At 40.0% G+C, this 26,441-nt stretch overlaps 1 protein-coding gene across 8 annotated transcripts in view; it reads left to right on the forward strand.

The window, feature by feature from the left end:
- Nucleotides 1-26,441, forward strand: part of FHOD3 (formin homology 2 domain containing 3) — a 400,221-nt gene that overhangs the window by 341,342 nt on the left and 32,438 nt on the right. For all 8 annotated transcript variants that reach the window (XR_010069969.1, XM_063326254.1, XM_063326253.1 and 5 more), the window contains 5 exons: nt 124-282; nt 8,170-8,352; nt 12,880-12,999; nt 13,465-13,626; nt 25,298-25,488. Coding sequence is in view for 7 of the 8 variants with exons in the window: in XM_063326254.1 (XP_063182324.1) it covers nt 124-282; nt 8,170-8,352; nt 12,880-12,999; nt 13,465-13,626; nt 25,298-25,488 (815 nt within the window). In the remaining variant the exon portion in view is untranslated. The remainder of the gene's footprint in view (nt 1-123; nt 283-8,169; nt 8,353-12,879; nt 13,000-13,464; nt 13,627-25,297; nt 25,489-26,441) is intronic.

Here is a 26,441-nt window from a genome sequence, read left to right on the forward strand (position 1 = left end):
AATGAATTAGATTTACATTCAGTGTCAGCACCCTTCAGTAGGGGAAGTCATTAGTGAAAGGAGTGACTTTTTCTTCATAAAACAGGCTGGAGAAATAATGTTCTTGTTGTCTTCTTTACCAAGAAAACTGCTGCAGATGGGAAGCGACAGGAGATCATTGTGTTAGACTCAAAACGAAGCAACGCTATTAATATTGGCTTGACTGTGTTGCCCCCTCCCCGGACTATCAAGACTGCTATTTTGAACTTTGACGAATATGCCTTAAACAAGGAAGGAATAGAGGTAAGAAAGAATAGTCAATGTCTTCAAGTCTGCATTTTCAATGTTTCCTTTTTTTCGATGTTGCACATGGTACAGACCAGACTTTTAATGAAAGAAGGAAAAGGGAATGTGTTATATCACGACTGAGTGTTGAAACTCATCGACTCAATGTAGTGTGCTCAGAAGCACGTCGTGTTCCCCTGAGGTTGGGCATGCTCAGGAAATGTGGATTCTCTGCTTGCTTTGTTACTAAGTTTGAGTAACAATGGTGTTAATTCCTGTCAAGATTTTCAGAGTATTGTCTGTTCCTCCAAAGCTTGACTGGCATATTGTGAGTAGCAAGAATAGGCACTGCGTTACTAGGGCTGATGTAACTGGTACAGGGTTTAATAAAGTTCATGCCCAGCTAGCTGTTGGAGTCACTCTAGATTGTATATCTAATGGAAAACAAATACAGTGACTAGCTCTGCTCAAAATAGCATTTCTGTGTTACTGTTGTTTGAAGAAAAGCAGTTGGTATAAAGATTACAGATGATGTAATTTTTACCATTACATGTTGGACTTTGCAGATATTCCTACCGAGATCCAAGATGAGCTCTGTTTGTTATATTTTTTTATCAAAACACTTTTCTTCTGTGAAGTGTAAAAGAAGCCTGCTGCTCCCCCTGTTTTTTTTCGTTGTGGTTGTATTCATTTCAGATGTTTTCTTTTTTTTGAATAAGCCTGTATCATCTAGTAAGAGTAACCTGCACAACTGCAAGTCTCAACCAGTGGCTGAGCTGCAGAGGTCATGTAGTGATTCACAGTCACCTTTCAGTGGTTTGGCGCTGTGTTTCATGATTTCCCCCTTTCCACCTTCTCTGTGCTGACTACAGAAGAAAATGAGAAAAGCTGGCTGGAAGGGAAATAGAGTTGCCAACAGTTACACGCGAAAGAAATACTTGAGGCAAAATATCGTTCTAACTAGAGGCAAGGCCTGATTTATCCCTATTAGAATACAGTTTCTTCCCAAGGCTGTATTACTTATTTGCTATATACATACCTTACTTATATTATGAAGGTGACAAATAAGGCTAAACCAGTAATTTTTCATAACCCAGCCCATGTACTCACCACTGCAGTTTGCAGTACTAAGCTTTAAAATGTTGGAGAGAAATACTCCTCCAGCCAAGCCCAGCTCACAGACCGCCAGTTAGATCTCAGCACTGTAGGCAGTGTTTCCATACAAAGTGCAACATAAAATGGCTGATAAAGAAGGACGCATCTTCATTATCTTCCACGTATCATCTCCTTTGAATTGTGTCCTTCTCTGGCACGCTTAAGGGAAGTTCAGCTGCTCTGCACAACTCACCCTTTCCAGTGCCAACATCTGTAGCTGGGCTGCCTATCTGCCAGCCACCTGTGGTGGTGTCCACAGTTCTGAGTGCCTTGTACCACCACACCCTCCCTTGGGTGGCCTTTCCATTAGCTGCCAGAAACCCATAATTTCACTGAAAATATATATGCAGGTAACTTTCAAGTTGAAGAATTCAGAAACCAGGAAATGATACGCTGTTGTCATACTTGCCCAGTGCTAAAGAAAGTAGGATTTCTGAGTTCTGTGTCCACAGCTTGAAGTTAAGGATGTGCGTAATCCTGATGTGATCATTCAGATATTTAAAATCAAGAGAAAGGGTAAGGGGAGCAGAGCCCAGGTACTTTGCACTTTGAGGGATGAAGCCTTCATTGGTTGGGAAGGATGATGTTCATGGAGAAAAGAGCTTTTTTTTCTCAATGTTCTGTATTTACTTACTTCTTATCAGGCAAAACCCTGCACTGAATTCAGATTCCCTTTGCCAGTCCCCAATTTACAGATTTTTCTTATAGCATGTTACTATAGAGTGACACAGACATTGATAGTGAGATAGAGGGGTGGATTAAGCCGTGCAGAATTGGCCAAGGGGTGCACAGAGATACAGAAAGGCATCATTGTGAGTTCCACTGTTTTCAGCAGAGCCCTGCCTCAGTTTTCCATGCTGCCCCTTTGACCTACAGTGTAGACAAGCTTTTTTACGTGTTTCTGTTCTCCACTGTATCCATCTGTTCATTGGCTTTAGCCTCAGAGTTAGCTCAGAGGGAACAGGGGTTGTCTTTTCAGTCTAGTTTTTTAGAAAGTTTTCTGGTTCATATGTACAGTTCCTAAATATTAGAAGATAACTGGTAGCGATGATGAATGAATCAGGAATAGTGTAAGCATCAGCTTTATTTATATAAAAAGGCAGAGACTAAAGCAAATTATTTGCTATGTAATGTACTTTATAGCTACTTTGGGGGTCGAATGAGGCATGACTGGTATGGAAAAAAAATTATGCAGTTGGTCTAATTAAAAAACTGCATCACAGTGGGTACTCAAAAGCTTTTCTGCATAGTTAATTGTCTAGATGAGATGGCTAGTTTGCCATCTGACTAGTTGACTAGTCATGGCTAATAAGTAGAAGAGAGAGATGTAAGAAGAGCAGGAGAAAAGATGTAATGTGTACAGCGAGGACGTAACATTCACTGCTAAAATTTCAGAGAAGCTGTAATTTGGGATCATTTTCAGTTTTTAGTGGATCCAACACAGAGCAGGGCTACAACAGGGTAGAAAGTCACCTGAGTCATCCTTGCCTTGGCTGTGAGCTCTGTGCTATGCCCTTTGCTGAGGAGCATCGTCACTGCCATGTTAGTGTGTGTGTGGCTTTAGTTCTGCACCTTGGTGGATAAGTTCAGATTAAATGCTATCTCAAAACTCACCTTAGCGATACCTTTGAGGATGGTGGACTAAAGTAGTGCTAGCAACAAGGCAGTGATGCAATGGCAGGCTAGAAGTTTGTGGTAGCCCAACTCATCATCAACATCAAGTTCATCGTGGCCCAGTAACCCCCCCGGCTACTGTCCTACGTTCTGCTGAATACTGCTTTGCTTGTATCATTTAACTCTTGTTAGTAATCCATACCTAAGTATGTTGCGTATTTTGAGGTCATGTTTGAAGTGATTAGGTACTCCTGAGCAGTGAAAAAGGGCAGAAAATGGGGCATGGTGCTAGAAAGGCAGATGTAGTCCATTTGGTATGCAGAGCAGGCACAATGTGTGTCTGCAAGCATGCCTCAATCCAACTAAAAAATTTTTGCCACCTTACATTTGCCAAAAGTGGTTGTGTTTTCCTTTCTTTGAAAGCTTGGCATTCATTGTGTTCAAACAACTTGGAGCTTGCTGCAGGATAAAGAACTGCCTGCTTAGCATGGATGAGGGCTTTCTGTGAGCTAAGCAAAAGAGGCGAGCTTAAAATCCTGACACCTAATTTTATTGAAGTGTATCGTGGGCAACTGCAAGAATAGAGTCCTTGCTGCTTGTCTTCAGTAAAGGAAATGAGTGGGTCCCTCTGTAAAGTGCTACTCAGTAAGGAAACGTGAATCGAAATCAAATTATACCAAAGAGTATGATTAATTTAGCAGAGAAAAATTAGTGTAATGCTGTGAGAAAATTAAGGCGGGTTGCTTTGTGCTTTACAGTACAGCTTCGTGAGGCTACACAATATTGATTGCATTGGTAGGTATAGCTTTTAGTAAAACTATTTGAAATGAAAAAGCTCTCCAGGTGTGCTAGGCCCCTCATACCCATGTTTGTTAAGTACTTTGAAGTCCATATGTGGCTAGGTAGCTTTGAGATGTAAAAAAGGGTAAGAAATGAGAGCCTGATGTTAAAAAGGCAGATGGAGACATGTATAAACAAAAAACAGAATTTGAATTTTTGGAAACGATCAAGGTATTTAAGTTTTTGTTCTGATAGTTGCTGCAGTACGTTGGCATTTGCAGTTTCTGGTTTGTTTAGCTTTGTAAAAGTGTGATGAGATGTTTCAAATTATGCTAGCTTTCATGACCTGAAAGAACACTCTCTTTTCACAAGTCTAGACAGAAGAGAGAATGGACTCGGTGGTGCCTCGCTGGCCCTACACGCACAGTCAGTGTATCGCTGCCCTAACGAGTTTCAGACTTTATTTAAAGAAAAAAGCTACACTTTCACTCCTTGCAGCAAACCAAAATGTTATTCTACAGTGTCTGTGACCAGCAATGGCACGTTCATGTATTTCAGTAGAGAGCTGAGGAAGTGGAATGGTCTGACCGAGGCAACGGCTGTGACCTCCCTATTTACAGGGATGGCTGTCAGGCATTTTAGATGTAGTCCCTTCTCAGAATTGGATCATTTTTGGAAGAGATGAAGTAAAATGAGCGCAGGAGGCCTCACTTACAGGGGAGTCCTGACCTTCATATGCTTATATAGTTCGCTAAGAGTTTCTGCAGGTAATACAAACCATTGATGTGTCTCATTAATACCTGTCTGGAAACTGAAGTGTGAGAGCCTTTTTGGAGCTGAATTGTCTGTCGAGGTCTGTCAAATACCCAGTGAAATACCCACTAACGTGTATTTGGTTATGCAGCTTACGAATTTGTGCGCCTGGAGCCACAGAAAGGTTTGGACCCAACAACAACAGTATATTTAGTTTACTAATTTTTTTCAGACTCCTGTTAGCCTGGTAAAATCAGCTGAAACCAAATATGAAAGCCAAGGCATCCCTGCAACCTCATCATCACTGAGAAGCCTCATTATCTCTTGAAAGAGATAACTTAGAGCACCTAATTTCTGCAGAGGCTTCGGGCTATCTCTGGTTAGGTGCTTCCTTGCATCCCACACTGAGGCTTGTAACCCTCGGGCGTATGGGGTTTATACATTTTGCCCTGTGAGCCTTGTAAGGCTTTCCTTTTAGAAATTTTTTGACATCATATGTCAGGATGGTCGAGTTCAGGAAATAAGCATTTTGATCTCTTTGCTGAAAGTTCAAGCAAATGGCTGGGTCCAGCAGTCCAGGAGCAGAATAATTGAGATCCATTCTCTCACGTGAACAGGATCTCCAAAAAATTACTTCTTTTTCTCTGTGAAAAGATTTGTGCACTGGTTTTCCTCAGAAGGTTAGTCGCTGGCCCAAACAGTTGCAGGAGAATGCTTGGAGGTGAAAGACATGTATCACATATATTAGAAGGTATGAGCATAGGATTTGTTGGTAACCAGTTCTTCTTCAATTGACCTGAAGAATGCTGTATTGGGGAGAGCAGTATGAACTAATGATTAGATTCAAAGCTATTTGTGATTTAATGGTCATATCAAGTGCCATTAACCTTCTGCCCTGCTGTGTTTTTATGCTACTTTTACTGTCAGTGATGTTTAAAAAAATAATAAAAGTTCAAATAATAACAAACTGGCAGATGGTGTACTCATCAGTTTCCAGTGCTGACCAAATGGCTTAAATTAGTCATAGAGTGGAAATCAAGAATAGGAGCATTTCACCACTTGTCTGGGGGCACACCAAGGATGATGACCAGCAGGAGCAGAATTAGTTGCCCAAGCAGATTAGAAGTGCCAGTGGGTAGGTCATTGTTATGGGGGGCAGTTGTACCCTGGATGGTGTGAGACCTGCCAGCAGCTCTGGTCCCATCGAGGCAGGGCTTTCAGCAGCAGGGGTGATCCTCAGCAGCTGGCACCACAAGTAAAGGCTCTTTCACTTGGCATTCTCTATTTCACATGCTACGGAACGCAGCACAGCAGCCGTGCAGTACTTGGACAGGAATGCTTTTTGTCAGCTCCATCTGGCTTGTGGTGTTTACATAAAGCTCGAGGAGGAGGAGAGTCCCTTTGGAAATAAAGCTTACTGTTTCATAGCTCTCTTTAAAATGCCCGAAAGCAGTGCAAAATCTCTGGAGTGAAGGCCTTGCACCACCACAAAATACTTGTGGGATCCCTGGGTAGCTGCCAAAAGTCCTAGTTATTTGTAGGAGGCAATTGAGAATACTGCTGAAGTGTTAGCCTTCAAAAATGCACCAGAAGCGTTTTTACATCCATCACATGGCTACTGCTAAACTCTCCATGTATGGGTGTTCATATGATCCTATTTACAAGCTGCCCTGGCTCAGCTGAGGGGGTGTTGGCTTCTTGTTGTTGTTGAAGAGAGAAGTAGGCACTAGGAGGCCTGGTTTCTTCAAAGGACACTCTGTGAAACACCTCTTCTTATGAGTTGCAGACTCAGTCTCTTTTTTATGAACTTTTTAGACATATATTGGTGAAGCACTGAGAAATGCCCTGAAGCAGCTATTTATAAATCTGGTTTGATGTTAGGTATGACCTAAGTTACAGATTTCAGCATTTGTGGATGGATGGATGGATGGATGGATGGATAGCACATCTCAAAATCAATTAATGTACAAATGCTATCAATCAGAACAGGTGTACATCAGAATATTTTCCAGTCAGTCATTGACAGGGGAAGGAAAAGCACCAGACTGTATTGAGGGATTTTCCTCCTTTTCTTTTTTTCCTTAGGATATTAATTTATTAAGGTTATTAAGGTAGAAGCTTGCAATGTCCAAGCAAGGAGGCTTTTTTCTTTTTTTTTTTTTTTTTTTAACTGAAAGGCAGAGCCAACATTAACAGAAAGAATTGTTTCTTTATTTATGTTTATGGAAGCCGTCGTAAGAAGATGGACAGCACTACAGATGCTGCGGCTGAAATGAAATAAGTTCCAGTTTGACAAATTGAACATTCTTTGCTTGCCTAACTCTTGTTCTTCACTTGATTGACCAGGAGAAGTCCCTTGCTCTCCACGCTTAGCTCCAGCGCTGTACAAGGAGCCAGGTGAACTATTGGTACTAGAAGGGAACAGTTGTGCTACTTTGATGAATTGGTTATGTCCAGTGCTGGAGCAAGGCTGTAGTTTGGATTGGCAGGTCTGATAGCTTTTGGGATGAATTTTTATTATTCTCTCCTCCCCTCCAAAACAGCCTCTATTGTCATAGAAGACCAGAGCAAAAACATGTCATTCCTCAGGTGAATAAACATAAATTGTGCTGAAAATCTACTGCTTTGTTTTAATGAAGCATTGATCAGCAGGGTAAAGACCTCAACTTATCTTTATGTTGTTTTGATTTTCTTTTTCATTTTAAAATGCATTTATTGTGTTAAAAACTAATTAAGAAGCAGTACCTTAGAGTGCAACACTTTGAGAAGGAAAGCTGCCACATGTAAACAAACATGTAAAATCCAAGAATTAAAGGGAAAATTTAAATTTTTTGAGCCATACTGGCAGCAGAAACTGAAAATAATGAGATCCTTTTTCATCAATATTTTAGATTTTTCAGATGAAAAGAGAAAAAGGCCATAATGTTATGCAATGCATAATTCAACTTTAAATTCAATGCACGTTCCTCGGGAAGTTGTCCTTGCTTCAGGTGAAATTTTTGGGAGTGACCTAATAAGCTACACTCGTTGTATTTCATAAAAAACAAAACAGACTGAACAAAAAATAATAAATAATGAGAACAGCAAGGGACAGGAGCCCTCAAGTTATTTCTGTATGCCTACAAGTGTGCTGGAAGATTCATTGAGGCTAAAAGGGACGTTAATACCTAGTCTGACCTGCTGTAAATCACAGGCCACAAAATTACACTCCTTCTGCCCTCACTTCCATATGTAATTTGCAGAAAGGTGGCAAGTTTTGACTTAAACATGTGAAAGCTGAGGAGAGCAGTCCTAACCAGTCTCCCTGTGTCTCCTTCAGTGTTTCATCCCATGATTAACCACATCTACTGAGTGCAAAATTTTTTTAAAAAAAAGGATTTTAATACAGATGTGCTTTTCAACAAACTGCAGATGTTTGAGGTAGCAGGCCTTGTTTTGTTTTCTTATGCAGTGCGTTATTCCTTGGTTCCTACAGTGTTGTCCTAATTTACTAGTCCAGGACTTGAGGACTTCTGCTGTTGCTGCTGTGAAGTCACCCAACGACCAGCTCTCGCACATCTCTCGGCCCCGCCGCTGACACCTGCCTTTTGTCTCCCTTCACAGAAAATCCTGACCATGATCCCGACAGAAGAGGAGAAGCAAAAGATCCAGGAGGCGCAGCTGGCGAACCCCGACGTCCCCCTGGGCAGCGCCGAGCAGTTCCTTCTCACCCTCTCCTCCATCAGCGAACTCTCCGCCAGGCTCCAGCTCTGGGCTTTCAAGATGGACTACGAGATAGTGGAAAAGGTGAGGGGAAAGCAGGGAGGCAGGGGTGGAGACTCTTCCGAGGCTTTGCTTAGTCTTTCCCTGACCTTGTTATTATATGAGCTTATATTTTGAGGAAATGGTAAATGGGTCACTTTTGTTTCAGTGGCCAACTAGGAAACAGCTAAAATGATCCTTCATAATCTGTTCCTTTTATAAAAGAAAATTAGAGATTATGTCTTCCTTCCTTTAATTAGGCAGTAATGATATTGGAACAAAGAAGAGGGCTAAATCCTTACCACATCTTTTCCAGATGTTGTTATTCAGGAAATTCTTACTTCAGAGCAGTAAGAATTTTTCTTTGCATAAAGATTGAATGAGGACAACAGTGTTCAGCTTTACATCATAAAATGAGAGCATTGATCTCAAATCCGTTTGAACTAAGAAAAACACCATCCATTAAAGTTATTTCTGTTTATATCTCTCTTTCAAAGTTGCAAACAGAAGATAAGGCATCCTTCAGGGGTGCACTTCTCAGTTCAGTCACAGACAGCTGTTGCCACCTTCTTCACGGATGGCGTTTAGTCAGAGAATACTATAATTGGGTTGTCTGTCATGAATGATGAATCACAGGCAAAAATTTCAAAATGACAGTGTATAATTTCCACACATAGGTGAAACAGAATGAAACTGTGCAGGCAATTTCATCTACTTGCTGACTTTTACAAGCTTTTTAAGGAATCTCGGCGCAGGAGCTGCCTTCTGGCTGTGCACTTCTGGTGCATACCCCCATGCATTGCTCTTGAAGCAGCTCTCTCCTATATATACATTAATTTTATATGCATGTCTGTGCGCATATGTATATATTTAAAAAATCAGTATAGCTTTTGTGTGATAAAGATTCTGAGAAGTGGGACACGCTTCTGAAAAATGCCTTACGTTTACCTAGCCATGGTTATTTAACAAGTTATGCAACAGTGGATTGATTTGCAGATGATACTGTCAACATTACTCAACCTCCGCTCAATTTTCTCAGCTTTTAGGAAATGTGATCACACTAATATTCAGGATTTTTTAATTGTGATATTTTACTCTTAGACATTTACATTTCTGACTTGTACAACATAAAATACTTGTATCTGACCTGAATACTTTTTTGCCAGTTCTTTTTTTTAACTCTGGTACAGCTATTTCTTCTGCTTTGAAGTTACCACGAGGCTAAATTGTTCCTTTCATCTGAGCTGAGTTTTCTGTAGCTGTTGATCTACGTCTATACCTAGCATTTCTAGCTTCCTCTCAACCAAAAGTAACACTTGAAGCACTGCTAAATGCTAAAGAAATTTTGATAGTTTTCCTGTTGCTCCATCCTATAATGTTTATGCCACAGAGTTAATGAACTGCTAGATAAAATCCATGTAGAATTGATGCTAGTATAAAATGGCTGAAATACGTAGATTATTGAAAGAAGCCATAGCTGGAGTGAGGATAGGACCAAGGTTTTTTTTCCCAGTTGGAAGGTGATAACTATGATAAAGAGCAGCATGTGATAAGCAGCCTAGCAGACAAGCACAGATTTGACAGGCAGCTTGGGTCTTACCTGGGTGAAGAGGAAGATACGGGATCAGACATCAGGGGTATGAGAATTAGCGAGCAGTTGGGTCTCTCCAATAACAAGGTTGAAGTCAGAGTTTAAATTCCAGGTAAACAATAAACACAGGCCTTATTTAAACTGAGATAAGATACCGTGAGCATATCCAATTAAAAAATAGAGTGGTTTGCATTACTGATTATGATAGTAAGAGTCCCATAACCTGCTAATGTTCTGTTCTTGAAACTGTTTTTGTAGAAGATCCATCTGCAAATGGACGAACCCTTCCTGGAAATTCAGTGCCAAATCACTCACCTCCACAGTTCTTGTCCATTTTTTTGTCCAGCATTTGCTTGATTTTATTAATATTTTTTCTTTAAATTAGGAAAATTAATAGCAGTTCAGAATTCACTCATGTTATTTATCAAGTCACCTATACTTTATGTAAGAAATGAATGAACCTTACTATTTCAAAACTTTCCATGATGGTGGAAGTTTTAGATGGTCCACAACATAAACAGTGTGAAATACGCGAGTTGTTGACATAAGGCTGGGGTTCTCATTCATGAGGCTCGTTTGGTAATCAGCCCAGAACAGAGATTTGCCTAAGCAAGTCTTAGCTCCACCTCTGACAACCTGAAAGAAAAACGGCATGCAATTGTTCAAGAAAAAGGTTACATGAGATATTATTCATGTTTGTAGAAAAGCTTTTCAGGCATAATGAAATGAGTCATCTTTCTTGGGCTGAATTTAATTAAGTAAAGCAAGTCGGGGTACATTGATAGGGAGCAGCCTCACGCTGTGAGGGGCTGAACCGGGTGGATGAATACTTATTCTTTGCTCTTTACAGGCACTTACGGTACAATTACAGCTTTCGCTGTAAACTGTGAAGCATGCATCAATGTCTTGTTTTAGATATGCAAATATATGCATGCAAAAATGACAAAGGAAAACCCTTTCCAAATAATCTGTTTGATAATGTGTGTACTGTTTTGAAATGTTAACATATATCTACGGTACTGTAAGCCTACTGAAGGTGATCAGTGGAACGATAATTTTTCTCACCTTCCTTTTGGTATCATATTTTAAAGGCATAGGCAAAAGAGGTAGAGTTTCAACTTTAAATCTTCATTTTCAGACTTTTGACTGCTCTGAAAAACTGCAGTGTTGCTGCTAATTCTTTGTACTGAACTATTTATGATGCAGATGCTGTCAAATCTCATTATCTCAAAGGGAGTTTAAAGGTCTTAGAAAGAGAAGTAGAATCTTTAGTTTTCCTAAGTCGGCTATTTTTTTTTCTTGAGGTCACTGTGGGCAAATATATCCTTATTGCTGACAACTTTAAAGATCATAAATGAAGATAAGCAGGTGTAGAAATGACAAAAGTAGAACTGGTAAAGAAAGGGGCTTGCATCAGTTTCTCTTCTGAGCAGAAAGAACTCTGGTCTCCCTGGAGACAGTGTACTAGAGAAATAAATGTTTAATGCTACAATAAAATAAAAAATAAGGAGTCATTATAAATGCGCGCTATATGCAAGATAGTCTAAGCTTGGACAACTTGCATGTAAATGGCTAAATGAAGGGCTATGGTATGGTCTGCTGGTAAGCCTTATGTGCTGCCTCTTTATCCACCTTCAGAATATTTTAAATTAACCTTTTAGGAATGACTTCTAGACAGGTGCAAATTGATGCAAATGAAATAGTTCAAAAGCCTGTGTTTACAGCAGATTCATCCCCATAATGCAACCAACCAAACTAAATCAACCCTGACTTGTAAAGGAATTCAAAGAATTCTGTGCAGCAGTTTGTTGATTTTAGTTTAACTTGATAAAGTCTTGGATTATTTAGGACCTCTCCTCTGATGTATAAATTACTTTGCTCACAACTCTCATCATCTCTTAATTTGTCTCGAATTTGCCATATTTTTTTCTTTTCAAGAAATGAAATTTTCTGCAGTGACTAGAAGTGTATGTTTCCTTCATCTTTGTGCTCTTATTTATAATGAAATATCAGTACAGTTATTGAATGACCCGTTGTATTTCCCCGAGAAAGTGAAGTTCTCAGTTATTTTGCCTCTTGGTCTAAAATAACTTAATTTTTCCTTCTTGGCTCATAAAGACTGTAATAATTTGGGAAAAGAATCTGCTCGTGGAAGCCGAGGGTGACATTTGGAGATAGAAACAATGTGAACTGTTATTGCACATACAAAATAAATAACCCTGGGCCTCACACAAAGACACAGAAATAAGGTCCGTCAACTCAATTACCCTTGCTCTCTTCCTTTGAACTCTCTGGCATAGTTCACTTCCCGAGGTAATGGAACAGAATTTATGTGTTCGGGGCTTATCAGTTTACATACCTATACTCAGATAACGCGTGTGGATGGAAGATGCATTAAGTTACAAGATTAAAATGAGAACACTTGTAAAGCTTGATGTTTACAGTGGGGTGGGCTGGTTGTTTTTTTTTTCAATTTTAAAGTCACACAAGCACAAAGCCATATCTAAAACTCAGAGGTGGTCATCATTTGAAGAAAGCTTTAGAGTCAGGCTATAAATGTCAAGTCAGCCAGCGTTTCTAACTTTTTTTGTTTGGCTTTCAAAGATTAGAAAAAATAGCTATAAGGAGCTTTTTTGTCAGTAGGGGCAGGGGGATGTTCATGCATCTACGTCAAACGCAGCAGCCCCTTCTCTGATACTCTCTCCTATTTGGAATCACAGAATAACCCCCAGGAAGAGTAAGGCAAATGCATACATAAAGAAGCAACATTAGGCAAGTATTTTATGTATTTCTTTGCTGTCCTTGCACGTGATTTATTAGCTGGAACGTGGAGGAAGGCCAGCACACAGGGCCAGTTTACACTCTGCAAGACGCCAGTTCAGGAACTTTTTGCAGTAATTGATCTAAACCATAGACTTAAAAACTAGAAGCGGCCATAGCCAACCGCAGCCTTCACTTTCTTGTTTCTGTTCTCATGGCAGGAAGTTGCAGAACCACTTTTAGACCTGAAGGAAGGAATGGATCAACTGGAGCACAATAAAACTTTGGGATTTATCCTTTCTACTCTACTAGCCATTGGGAACTTTCTGAATGGAACCAACGTAAGCCTGATGTCCCAGCATTTCCTCTGCAGCTTTTTCCTTCAAAAATCGAAACCATTATGACAGTTCCAACCCAGTCTTTATTTTGTAGCAGAAATACATTTTAGAAAACAGAATATACTTTTTATTGTGTGTCAGGGGATGCTCTTTGCGTCTTTCAGCGTAACCTGAAGGAGATGTAGAGCTAGATGCCCTTCCTGTGCAGCTCCCTTGAGTTTAGTGTTGATGCTCCCCATTCAAATTGTGAGAACTGTGTCATGAGTCATTTCACTGCACATGGAGTGATTTTAAGCCTACTCTTCAGCAAGTTAAATATAAATAAAAGCAATAAGTTTCTTCTGCTGTGGGATTATTATTCTTCTTTCCCCTCTGCCCCTACTTGCTAGTCATTTTTCTCTACTAATCTGCATGGGAAGGAGTAAATATTTTAATTTTTAATTTCTTGCCTTTTTTCCCCCCTTACAGGCCAAAGCTTTTGAGTTGAGCTACCTCGAGAAGGTTCCAGAAGTCAAGGACACGGTGCATAAGCAGTCCCTCCTGCACCACGTCTGCACTATGGTGGTGGAAAAGTTCCCAGACAGCACTGATCTTTATTCAGAGATCGGGGCCATCACTAGGTCAGCCAAGGTACGTCAAGTGGGGAAATAGATATATGTTTTTTAAAATCCTCTTTGAAGTTAAATATTTAAGGTTTTATTTTATTCTTTGATTTTGTTCCTCCCTGGTCACAACTCTTTTTATGAATGTGGATCCGTTGTGTCATTCCCATTGAATTTCAAAGATGCCAGTACTCTCTCTTCTGAGCTGTATCTCTTATCTGTCAGGTGGTTTCCTCATCAGTGCACTAATAGGCAGCCACATCATGACAGCCATTTAACATTACATACATTATTAATGTATATAACTATTAGGAAATATTTTCAGGTTAAAACTTCATTGCACCACTGTCTTCAAATACATTCTGTGGTTTGGGGGAGTCTCTTTTTAAGGCTTCTCTAATTGTATTTTAAGGGCAATGGAAGAAATTAACTTTTTTTTTGTAATAAAATTGTTTCCAGAATGAAAATGTCCTTGAAATATTTTGTATAACTCCTTTTCTGTCCTCCTGACAATAGCTTTGATGACTAGGAGTTGGGAAAGTTAAATAGAAATAAAGGAAACTTGTGGCAGCACCTCTTTTTAAAAAGTGGTTCTCCCTTGGCTGACGCATAGGTCTGGTCAGTGGCTCAATTTGGTGTGAAGGTTATTTATTACTGCTGCTAGCAGGCATGATAGAAACTGTAACCTCACTCTTGGAGCTCTCAGAGGGTGAGATTTCATGGGTGACCCTTAAAAACAGTGTATTACTTGATTAATGGAGTAAACATGACGGAATATCATCAGGAGATAACAAACATTAAAATTCTGGTTTGGAGTCATGTCTCTTGTGAAAATGGAAATAATTACAGCAGATAATATTAGTATCCGTCTAATCCAGTGTCTTGATTCAGACAGTGGCCAATACCAGCTGCTTGAGAGGAGAGCACAAGAAGCTTCGAAGGAGAAGGAAGATCTCTCCTAGAAAAATTTTATTTCATGAGTCACAATACTCATTATATGCATGAAATGGAGGAAGGATGTCTTTTCCAAAAGCCACCTTGTTTGCATATTTTGGGGGGAGAGGGGGAAACCCTGTAAAATACAATTTTAAGAAAAAAATGCAAAAATTAAATCTTACTTTGGCTCCTAGTACAGTTCTTGTGACAATGAATTCATAATCTAATTTTATCCGCTGTTGAATTTGCCAACTTTAAGATTTACTGTCTGAATATATCGAACAGTTGAAACTTTTTTTTATCTCTCTATTTCATAGAATAACTTAGATTGCAGAGGACCTCTGAAGGTCATCTGGTCCATCATCCTTTTCAGAGCAAGACTAACTTAAACCAGCCTGCTCAGATCCTTGTCTAAGTGTCAAATAATCCTTCTACATCCTTTTTTTGGGACCATTTCCACACTTTTTCTCCATCTTACCTTTTAGAACGGGTTAAACAATAGCAAACACAGTATTCCAGCCTCTCTTTATAAATGTTACGTGCTTACTATGTTTATCCATTCTGCTTGTGCTGTCTTGTGTTAGATGTCCTGAGGTTTTTTTCATGGCTTTTGATTGTTGCTATGCTTTTGACAGCTGTTGTCTTTAGGCAGTTCACAAGGACATCCAGGCAGTCCCCTGAGCTAATCGGGCAATTTGGAACTCGGCCCAAAGCCCAAAGGAGTCCAATACTGCCTGCAATGTGCACTTCATTGTGATCTACAGTAATGACCATCATCTGCTGAAGCAGATTTTCTGCTTATCTCTCAAATCCCTAATAATCTTAAATGAGGACTAATCTGAATAATTTCTTGCCATCTGTAGATTTTACCCTCTCAGTATGTTTCCTTGTTTCTAGATAATTTTCAAATTCAAAGGACAAACCATGAGACACCTGCTGCTAACCCTGTCATCAAATGAGAATCAATATATATTCCTTCTTTTCTTTTGCTCTCTTAACTTCACACTTCATAGGTGGTCCTCATGAGGCTCTTGTAAAGATTTTGGAAGTCTGATTTTCTTTACTTGCTCTTACCTGTTCACTATTTTGTGAACATATTCAGAATCTAATGATTATTTTGATGTATTTATTTTCCTGTTCTACATCCTTTCGGCCAGGTTACAAGGTACAGTAGTAAAGCTTGGAGCTCTGTAGTCTCCTGAATCAACTTTGCTGCTTTTGTAAAGTTAGGTGAAACTTTTGCTATTCTCTGATTCTTTAAGTTACTAAGTTTAGTGAAAGCATGCTCATTTTCGCCAGTGGCTTAATTTCTTTGTTTTAATTGCTGTCAGAATTCTTGCCTTCTGCTTATTTACCTCTTTGTAAGCTGTCATCTTCCTTCAACACATTTGTTTCTGCTAGCAAGTATTCGAACCTTGCTATTAGTTCACGTCTTTTAAAAAATAAAATACCGAAAAATAAAAGCAAGTACCAGAATAGGTTTCTCCTGAACATCCTCTGTGGTGAAGTTGGATGAGAAGAAGTCATCTTGCTTCCCTTCCGTAATTTTCATCTTCCTCAGTTTCTTTCATCCACAGTGATCCAGGACCTCCTACATATTTTCTTTTTTTTTTTTTTTTTTTTTTTGGATACCATAAAGGAATTTGTGACTTTTGTTTTATATCCTTACATATTTGCTCTTTGGATTCCATCTCTGTTCTCCTAATTTTCCTCTTGTACAGCCTATGTTTAGGTTCTGTTTTATTGCCTTCACGGAGGTTAGTTTCTCATGTTTGGAAGGTTGGGGTTTTCTTTTTTTTTTTTTTTTCTTTGAGTGTTTCTTCATCTCTTAACATTTAGGTATATTTGTTTCTCATTGCCCTCTTTTTGTTAAGAAGTTATTTCACTTTTTTTTTTTTTTGATTGGGACCAAGTTAACCACTAAAATGAAAATGTTCGTAAGAGAGAAGAGTCTTTGTTTTCCAAAATCCACAACAGCATGTACACCGTGCTCTCAAGTGAATCTTCCCTTTTTCAGTTTTAGAAAGTGGAAGATAGCGTAACCCAATGCTGTCACTTTTAAAAAATTTTTAGGTCTAAGAGCATACAAAATTGAGCACAGTCTTTCAGTCTGTGGTTTGCTGATCTAGTGGCCCTGCCCAAAGCGGACGAAATTCTGAAAAGGCCAGACAAAATCACATTATGAGAAATTATAGCCTTAACCTTCCCCGTGACGCCCAAGGTCTCCCTCCTTGGGATGTTCCTGCATGTGTTATACCACTGATGGATTACTGTAACAAGCTCTATTCCCACTTGATCTTAGCTGCCACAAATCAAAGAGTTAGGACGTGGAAGCCATCCAAGCTGCCCTCTTCAAGGGAACGTTCACAGACGAGGCGAAATCTTGGTTTAGGAAAGCTGACAGGAAAGGAGAACTAATATTTCACTGTGGATTAGGCTGTATTTTGAGCTCCATTTTGTCTACAAACATCTTTCAGAAACCACAAAGGCTAAACAATTTCCATCCTGTAGATAAACAGAGATGCCCCTTCCCCTGAGATGCACATCATATGAGAATTTCCTCAGCCTTAGTTCATGAAAAAAACCCATAAAGAAAACAGGCTGCTTCACCAGAAAGGAGTTAGAAAGACCAGAAACAAAATGGTATAGTTATTGCAAAACTTGTGGCTTTTTGTTGAAGGACTGAAGTCATAAATGGCAAAAGAAAGCAGACACAAGTGAAATAATGACCAAAAAAATAGAATTCTAGATAAATAAAAGTATTCATAGTTGTATAAAAATATGTAAGATTATGCAGGGCCACTGACTGTTTAGTATCCCATGATTAAAAGCACTTGCTTTAAAAAAAAAAACCCACCATATTTTAAGTTGGGGTTTTTTGCTGGAGTTGTACCAGAACTGATGTACCTAATATTGAAGCAGACCCCCACATTTCTGCAGTTACACTCAGTATTGTTCCTAGACGTTTCCTTACCAGTATGGCAAGGAGGGGTTGCACCAGCACTATTACCTTCTCTGTTAGTGAATAAAAAATGTAATCTTATTAAAAATGTTCATCTTCTTTCTTATCTCCATAAATAGATTTCCCCATGCATCTGAAAGCTGGCCGGTTCCACGGAGTGCACTACTAACTGTCCCTTTTCTCCCCCTAATTTTAATTTACTCACAAAATGCCAAACTTCGGATGGTTTTTAACCCCTGCAGCAAGACACTTGGATTAGTTGCAGATACTAGGCAATGGAACCTGGAAGGTTTAAAAGCAGGTAGCTTTTAAAAGTAAGCAATAGGAAATGTTAACAACACAGGGGAGGGGGCAAGGATCGCTGGTAGGAAAAAATTTAGTACAAGACTGAGACCTGTGCAGGGGAGAAGGAAGCCTGCAGCTGCCCTCCGAGGGACTTGGCAGGGATGTTGCGGGGTCGAAAGGAGGTGGCTAAAACAGAAGTGCTGTTCTGGTGTGCTGTGGCTTCTGTTTGATACGCTGGAAAGCAGAGAAAGGAGAAAAGAAGAAAAAAAGTAGGGAGATCATGCTGCCTCCTGCGCTGCTTCAGTGGGGTTTCTCTTGTCTTGCTTGACAGGAAGTATTTGCGTGCAGCTATCATCCAAGTATGCTTTCCCTACGTTACTTCAAACAAAAATAAATGCCAAAAGTCAAATTATTTTCCATGGAAAAAAAGGGGCTGGGGGGGATGCAAGGTTTCTTGCAGTCGGGTCATTCCTCGCGGTGCAAGCTGCAAGGGCTGCTGCGGCTGCCCCAGCTCCTGGCAGGGGCTGGCGGGAGCAGAGGAGAGGACAGAGCAGGGAAAAGCAGAGGCTGCTGGTTCCAGGGCAGACGGGGGCAAGGGGGAAGGAGCTTCGGCGGCAAATGAGACCGCAAGGTTTTGTCTAAAAGAAAGCAAACGCTTTCTTTTAGCACTGTGGTGTTTCAATAGCCTCCCAGGTGAAACGACTGCAAGTAGTGTTGCAGGTGCCGTAACACCATCCCCATTTACTGGTGTTGCTCCTCTTCATCCCAGGTTGTGGGAACTGTCACGCCACATCTGCAAAAAGGTCTCACATTAGTGTGTTTATTGTAGATTGTTTAAGGAACTAAAATGCAGTGGAGATGCGTATAGGATTGCGTAGAGTCATTTGGTCATACCTCGGTAAGAATCTCTCTCCTTTGATTTTTAATTAGTGGATTGATTCAGGCATTCTGATTCCCCAGTTCATTTTGTCAGGATGCCATCTCCTACTCTAGAAGTAGAAATGTCTGGAGAGAACCTCCTTCATATTTTGCTTGCTTTTGTGAGCTGGCATCTACTTCACTTAAAATGTGTGACCAACATTGTGCAAGTGGGACTGACGTTAGTTTTGGGATAATTCTTGTGACATTTGGTGAAGCAGGCCAGTGTGGAAATACTGGAGGAGACAGAGTTTTGAACGTACGCCACAGAAGGTCGCTGCACTCGGATGACAGTGTGTTTGCAAGGAGCAATTCTCAGAATTTCCTTTGGCGCTGAACCAGCTCAGGAAAAGAGGAAGATTTCATGTTCCCTGCCAGAACGCATCCCTGTAATAATGTGAGAATGAACGGTCTGACAAACAGCTCAGACTAGGTTGTGGTCTGCTGCAGAACCTATCTTGAACTTTGAAGAGAGAAAGGTTTTGTATTTGATTTGCGTACATCTTTCTATGATGTGAGATAAAATACTTGTCGTTTTATTGTGAATTTAAGGCAATATTTGTCATTTTAAAAGCATCAATCTTCTGTTTAATGCACCTTCTGGGTCGGATAGCAATGCAGGCATCCAGGTCTTCCTTAGAAAATGTCTGGGTTTGATATGTTCACCACTAAAAAAATCAAGCTGTAGCAATAAACAATAAATAAAGTAGCAAGCAGTAGAAAACGTATATGAGGATACTGAGGCTACATAAGAAGTTATTCACTGGCCTTCAGAACAAAGCTTTGGATAACTTACAGCGATTTTGAAAATAAGTGCTTTTTAAGCAGAAACCTCAGTTTCACCAGTTTCCCTTCATTTATTTGGTTTGGTTTTTTTTTACTTCAATCCAGTTGTGACATTTCTGACCCTGTTGAAGGGCTGAGTGTAAATACAGAAGGCAGGAAACGTGAGTGTAATCAGGTGCAGCATCTTTGATTTTAGGACAGTTTTGTACTCTCAGTAGCGGTGGAGCTTAGCCCAGAGGCGTAGAGGAGATTTAGCTGGAAGAGGAAACGTGTGTGTAAAGCACATTCCAGCTGAGGGAATGCTGAAGAAAAATGGCCTGTTGTTTGCTGTGCATGGCGACGCATACCTGGAATTGTATACACTGCCCTGGGGAATATAGAGCAGAAGGCACTTAAGGTTTGAGCCAATGCGTTTAATTCCCAGTGTCACCTCAAAACAGCCCTTCCTCTCTCTCCCAACAAACAATAGGAGTCCAATTCCTGTGCTGCCATGAAATACTCGTGGTTACACAGAGAAATAACATCCCAACTCAAAGACTAGGAAGGCTCCCTGATACGTGTCCTGCCTGAATGACTGGGGCAATGGTCTAGTATTTCACGAATTAGAAAGTTTTAAACTTGTATATACAGCAGGTGATGTTGGATGTGTGGCATGGAGTTGAACTTGGCAAAAATAGGCCTTTTAAAGGACCAGTGTTCACAGAACCTGAATGGGCAGGGAAGGAAACACTGAGCCATTTGACGGTGGTGGTGGGTTTTGAGTCAGGTGAAAACCAGTGAGAACAGAAGTCATTTGGGCAGTAGATGTATCCCGCGATACTGAATTCTCAGCCCAATGAAGTGAGAAACCTGGTAGAATTCTCTTTTGTGGTGGTGTTTACAGCAGAGATCTGTTACTATGGCACCAAGCAATAAATAATAATATAAAGTGATTAAAATGAGTGCTGCCATTGCTGGCATGTGGTTGGAAGGTTTTAGTCTTGGTCTGAGTGTCGTTTGTGCAAAATGTGGTGGTGCATTAAATTGAAAAATATATATTTTATTTTTTTTAAAGTTGCCCATTGACTTATGGCAATGGTCTCCTGAATGAGGCTGACCCTGAAGGGCTTGCGTCACGTAATCTTTAAATCCTATTTGGATAGACTGTCTCCGACTGCTCCACTCTGATGCAACAGTGTCTACAAAGACACTCCTCCAAGACTGAACAGTGGGCCTAGCAAGAGATTTCACAGATAAATAACGATTAGTTGTGACTATTCTTCAGCTAGTGTGGTTGTGAATGGAGAGGAACCTAGCAGCAGAAAGGAGGAACATATCACATATATCCCAGGAGCATTTAGGAAGCTGCTTTTTCTAAACTGGTTTTCAAATGCAAATAAATATTACACAGTGTCTGAAAGAAAAGTCATTTTTATTTTGCATAACAGCCTAAGACCGCTCATTCTTTTGCCTGCAGGAAAAAAAAGAGATTTATTTTTAAAATTGAAGCAGAAGGTAACAGTAAGCAGGACCAGCAAGTTGTGTGTCTTTTGCACATACGTTTACTGAGTTGAGGAGGAAGAAGAAGAAGAAACATACATTCTTCTTATGTATGTTTCCACCTTCCTCCAAAACCTGGGGCTGAGCACAACAGCTATCCAGGGAGAAAGGTGTAATCACCATTTCAGACTACTGCTTCCTTTTCTTCAGGGCAGCATAGTTAGAAAGTAACGCCACAGCAGTTCTTGTCCGAGCACCTCCTATGCTGAGGTCTCCTGGAGGCACAACGTGATGCAAAACTCACCTGATGAATTCCCCCTTCGTCCCAACCTGGCCTTCCAGCTGCGGGCAAGAATTGTTGCATCTTTCCTTTCAAGAAAGAAAGAATGAAAAAAAGAAAGGAATTGCTTTCCTGAAAGGACTGGTCTTTCTACCATGAAGCAGCATTAATTCTTTCGGTAAAGTGTTGGAAATAAACACATAAATAAAAAGGTGCAGTCCATGCTCCCTTAGAATGCTGTGTGTGGGCTGGCAGGAGGGCAGTATCGTATTATATATGTCTTTTCATGTTTCCTTTACGCATATTGGATTGAATAGTTGTCATTATTACTCCACTCCAAGTTCCTGTTCTCCTTATCATAGAGACACATAGTTGGGGGAATCATTCATCATCGTTGTTACTGTTATATTTGTATATAGCACTTCCAGTGTTAGAAGACATCTTAAACAGCACAACGATAATAGCAAAAATTACAAAAAAAAAAAAAAAAAGGAAATGCCAAGGATATTGCTGAGCAGTGTGCCTGCTTTTAAACATTTGTGCACAAATATTAGATCTAGGTTTGGACCACTGTGCTCATCTCCCGTGGTTAAAGTGAGGCTAAATTGTTGGTTTTCAGATGGAGTTGTATTTTGCTTACATTCCCCACTGATGCAAGTACCTGCTGGTTTATGCTACAGATGTGCATAAAGTGAAGAGGCCTGTTGGCCGCACTGTCATTGCACTGTGCTGCTGCTTAGAATACTGTAAAGGCTTCTTCACGTCCATGATGCGTTTGGCTTCACGGTGAAGAGAGAAGAGGATCTGAGGATGTCAAATTCCTTAGGATCCTGCTTTTCAGTGGAATCTGGTGCTCGTAATTAAGGGAATTAGTAGCCGTTGGTTAATATTCCAACATATTACAAGGCTTAGAAAATGTAAGAGTTTGCAGAATAAGAGCATATTACTTCAACAGGATTTTAGTGTATTTTATCAGTTAAAAATACGCACTGCTATTTCAGGTAGCCATGGAAAACCAGCGTGTGTGAGGGTTGATACATACGCTTAAGGTACACTAATTGCTGGCATGCAGGCCGGGTATTTTATTCCACTGGCCTAGAACAAAACATCACCTGGATCCCGTGTACAAGCGTCTGCAATTGCAGGAGAGTCCAGTTAGAAGATCAGCGGTCAGTGGATCTTTGGCTTTACTGTGCTACGAGGTTTATGGCTAATTTCTTATCTGAAATGAGCACTGAAGAGAGAAAAGGGGTAAGCAGAGGAAACGTGAGGGCAAGGTACGTAAATGAAAGAGACAGGAGATATAGCAAGGGTGGCCACGCTTGTCACGTTACAGTTTCCCATTGGAGAGCATCACATTGGTGCTATTGCTGTTTGGACAAAAAGGGGGCCGGCGGGGGGAAGGTTGTTTTCTGTGATTTGCCATGCCCTGCAGGTGGTACTCTAAAGATGCAAATGTTTTGATACATTTAGTAGAAGAGTCCAAATATTTTTAGCTTCAGAATTTTCCCTTTGAGCTGATCCAGCCTGAACATTTAAATCTCACTTCTGCAGGATCTAGTAGGAAAAATCTTGTTGGCAGGCTGTTTGGTTGCTTGTGTATTTTAGAAATATCTGAAGACTTAGCTTTGTTACCTGGTTCTCTGTTGGGAGACGCTTTCTACGCCTTAGATAGAGGAACGGGATATTGTATTGTATGGTATATCAAGCATGAAAAAAAGTTTCACTTAACTCCTTGCAGATTGAAATGCAATGGATTCTGTGCTGACCTGCAAAATTTGCACTAGTGTAATAGCACTTCATGAAATATCAGGTGGGGTACATGGTCGTGTCTGAAAAATTTTGACTTTTAATATTTCACACATGGATATTTTTCTGCAAGTGTATTCCTTTCTGTCCACAAATGAGTGACCAAATTTCGGAGAGCTGGCAGCCGGAACATTTTAGGTTTCATGAAGGTTTATCACATTCTTGCGGGTACAGGACAGTTTGCATGTGGGGGATGCACAAGCACATTATCCTACATTGGATTTCCCGGTTTACTTCAGGGGAGCTCAGGTGGCATTCTTCTTGCTGCGGTCTCCTTAGGACTTCCCCAGAGAGCTTGATTTTGATTGTGCTCAAAGGTTGCTGTGCATCCCTTAGCCCGACCTGCCGTCTCCAGTCCCCGCTGAAACTGTCCTCTCTTGCGAACGCGCTGGCTGTTGGCAGATTTCACGTGGCAGGGAATTGGTCACATCTTTTCCCTGCAGATACGCTGTTCTCCAAAGATGTCTCTTGAACCTCTATGGGCCTGAACCTCACAGCTTTTTGTTAGATTAAAACTCATTCTGTTTTCAGGGAAAGCTGTCACATAATGCCATAAAATTAATTTCTCTGGTGCAGGGACTGAGAGACATCCCCAACCAGGTTGGATAATTCTTACTAGTTAGACCTAGAAATACCTCCTCTTGGCTTTTTTTTCTTAATAGGAATGCTAGTATTTTTCCCCACGTGTGTTTTAGATATACCATTTATGGAGAGCAGCAATGTGTTTATCATCAACAGTAAAAATACTGACCTGGAAAGGACTTTGTTTTTAAAAAAAAACCACACATATGCATTGATATGGATATAAGGAAAACAAAAACCCCACAGCTGCTCCGCCTGCAGGGCTTTTCTGAATAGCAGAATGGATCAAAGGATGTTTTTATTTCCTTGTGAAGAGGAAAAATTCATCACTTTATAAATCGCAGCAAAAACAAATCAAATCAATACCAGGAGCTTTTTAATAATAATGTATTTCTTATGGCTATCCTCAGTATAGGTCTCAGCAGCGGGTGCAGCCCACAGCTAAAAAGAGTGAACTAAAACCTCCCTCTGACACTGGTTTTCATTTAGCATTAAGGAATTAACTGGAGTACCAGACTGTGACATCCCAGGCTCTGACATGTTTAGAATCTGAGAGCTAAATCTGTATTTTATAGCTTAAGTTCATCTGAACTGTGAAGTGGTATCATAAAATAATTTTTTCCTTTCTTCAGAATTCAAGAACGTGTTGGGTAGCTTTACTTTATTCATCTGTTGTCTGCTGTGGCTGCGTCGTTAACGCACTTTGTCCAGTTGCTAGCAACGCATCATGAATGTCTTCTGTAGACCATTGCAGTTGGAACACCTTTTTTGGTTGATGAGTAAAGGAGAAGCTCTCTCTCACCTTCTGTGGAATGTGTTGGCCTCTCTCCTGATGAATGTTACTGCAGGATGCAGTCATTTATTTTAACTCTGTCAAGAGACTTTCAAAGTTGCTGTATGATCTTGTTACAAGCCAGCAAATTCGTACTGTATATCAAAGGCTGAAAGTCAGTGCTGAGATCACTAAATAACACTTACTTTCAATAGAGCTTTAAAAAATTCTAGCCCATGAATTTTGTGATTAGAAGTAGATCTTCTGTTAACAAGCCAGTGCATGGCTAGGGAATAGATCCAAGTGCTTCCTAAATTGGAGAAGTGTTGGATGGATACAGTGGTAAGCAGCAAGGAGGGTATAAAAAGCCTCAAGTGGCAGAGAAAAGGATTAAGAAAAAGAGAAGTTTTGTATTACCTCAGAAATAACTGAGTCATGCAGTTGCTTGGTGTAGCCATGAAGTTATTAGCAAGGGAACAAACACATCACAATATTTTATTGTCCCTTCTTTAGGTGTTGGGCCTCCAAGACTAAAACCAAATGCATATGTTTATTGTCATTTTTTTTTACTAACGTTTCATGTCTTGACAAAGTGCAATGGAGAAATCCATTTCTTAATTATTTAGTAGTAACTAATAATGTTGTGCTGCCACTACATTGGCCCTTATACCTACATTGTATTGTTCAGATATCCATGGATACTGCCATAGTCTTTTCGCTTAAAGTGTTACTTTTTCTTTTTTCTCCTTTTCTTTTCTCTTCTCTTCTCTTCTCTTCTCTTCTCTTCTCTTCTCTTCTCTTCTCTTCTCTTCTCTTCTCTTCTCTTCTCTTCTCTTCTTTTCTTTTCTCTTCTCTTCTTTTCTCTTCTTTTCTCTTCTTTTTTCTTTCAGGTTGACTTTGAACAACTCCAGGAAAACTTATGTCAGATGGAAAGACGGTGTAAGGCATCATGGGATCACCTTAAGGCCATAGCAAAGCATGAAATGAAGCCAAGTCTAAAGCAAAAAATGTCCGAATTCCTTAAAGACTGTGCAGAAAGAATCATAATCCTGAAGATTGTTCATAGAAGAATAATTAACAGGTACAGAATTAGATTGGCGACACCAGTATCTTAATAATAAATGACTTGCTAAAATTATAAATTATAACATCATAAATATATTTTTGTAAGTGTTTAATCCACATTCCATCAAGTAACATTACCAGGATTTATGTGGTTCATACTTTTTTATAAACACCACTTCAGAAAGGTCCCCGCTCCAGAAAGTTTCTGTATTTCTGATGAAAAGAAGCAATGATCCAGGCAATCACTTATTCCCAAGGTGCAATATCTGGGTCTCTTAACTCCTAGTCCCAAAAGCTAACAGCTTTGTGGGTAAGTTGCTACATTTTCTGTCCTCCCCTGAATACTTTTGAGGGGAGGTTGGCTTACTGTCTGATAAACACGAACAGGCTGTAGCAAAAAAATGACATTCTAATGACAAATTTATCATATGCCGGAGTTGAAACAAGACTGGTGCAATGAGGAGTTCTTATAAGCAGCACCACTCCTATTTGCAAGCTCTATGACTGTGTGTTTTATGTCTGCATGGCAGAAGACAGAATAAAGAATCCTGTCCTTAGGACTTGCTGTTGGATTTAGTTTCATCCAGTGGACTGAAATGTACATATTCATAATGTACATTTTTTTTTCTCCAGATTCACAACTGTAGCTGTATGAGTTTAAGTCATTTGAGTAATTTATCTGTGATCATGCTGTTTATTAGTGAAATTTTGAGAGAGATTTTCTGACTTCTGAAGAATTTCCAAATTGCTGTGGTCAAAATTAGGATCTGGATTCCATATGATCCCAAATTTCTGGATATACACTTGAGAAGTTGATTCAGCTCTTCTTTTGTTTTCATGATGACTTGTTTTTCGTCCTGTAAGTGAGCAGAAATCCCACTGCGGTAGCAGGGAAGTGAATTCACCAGTTTCCTTTTGTGTTTCCCATATGCATTGGACAAATAAGAAAAATATTAACTTTTCCTGCTA

The sequence above is a fragment of the Chroicocephalus ridibundus genome, chromosome 2, assembly GCF_963924245.1.
Source record: "Chroicocephalus ridibundus chromosome 2, bChrRid1.1, whole genome shotgun sequence".
Classification (NCBI taxonomy): Eukaryota; Metazoa; Chordata; class Aves; order Charadriiformes; family Laridae; genus Chroicocephalus; species Chroicocephalus ridibundus.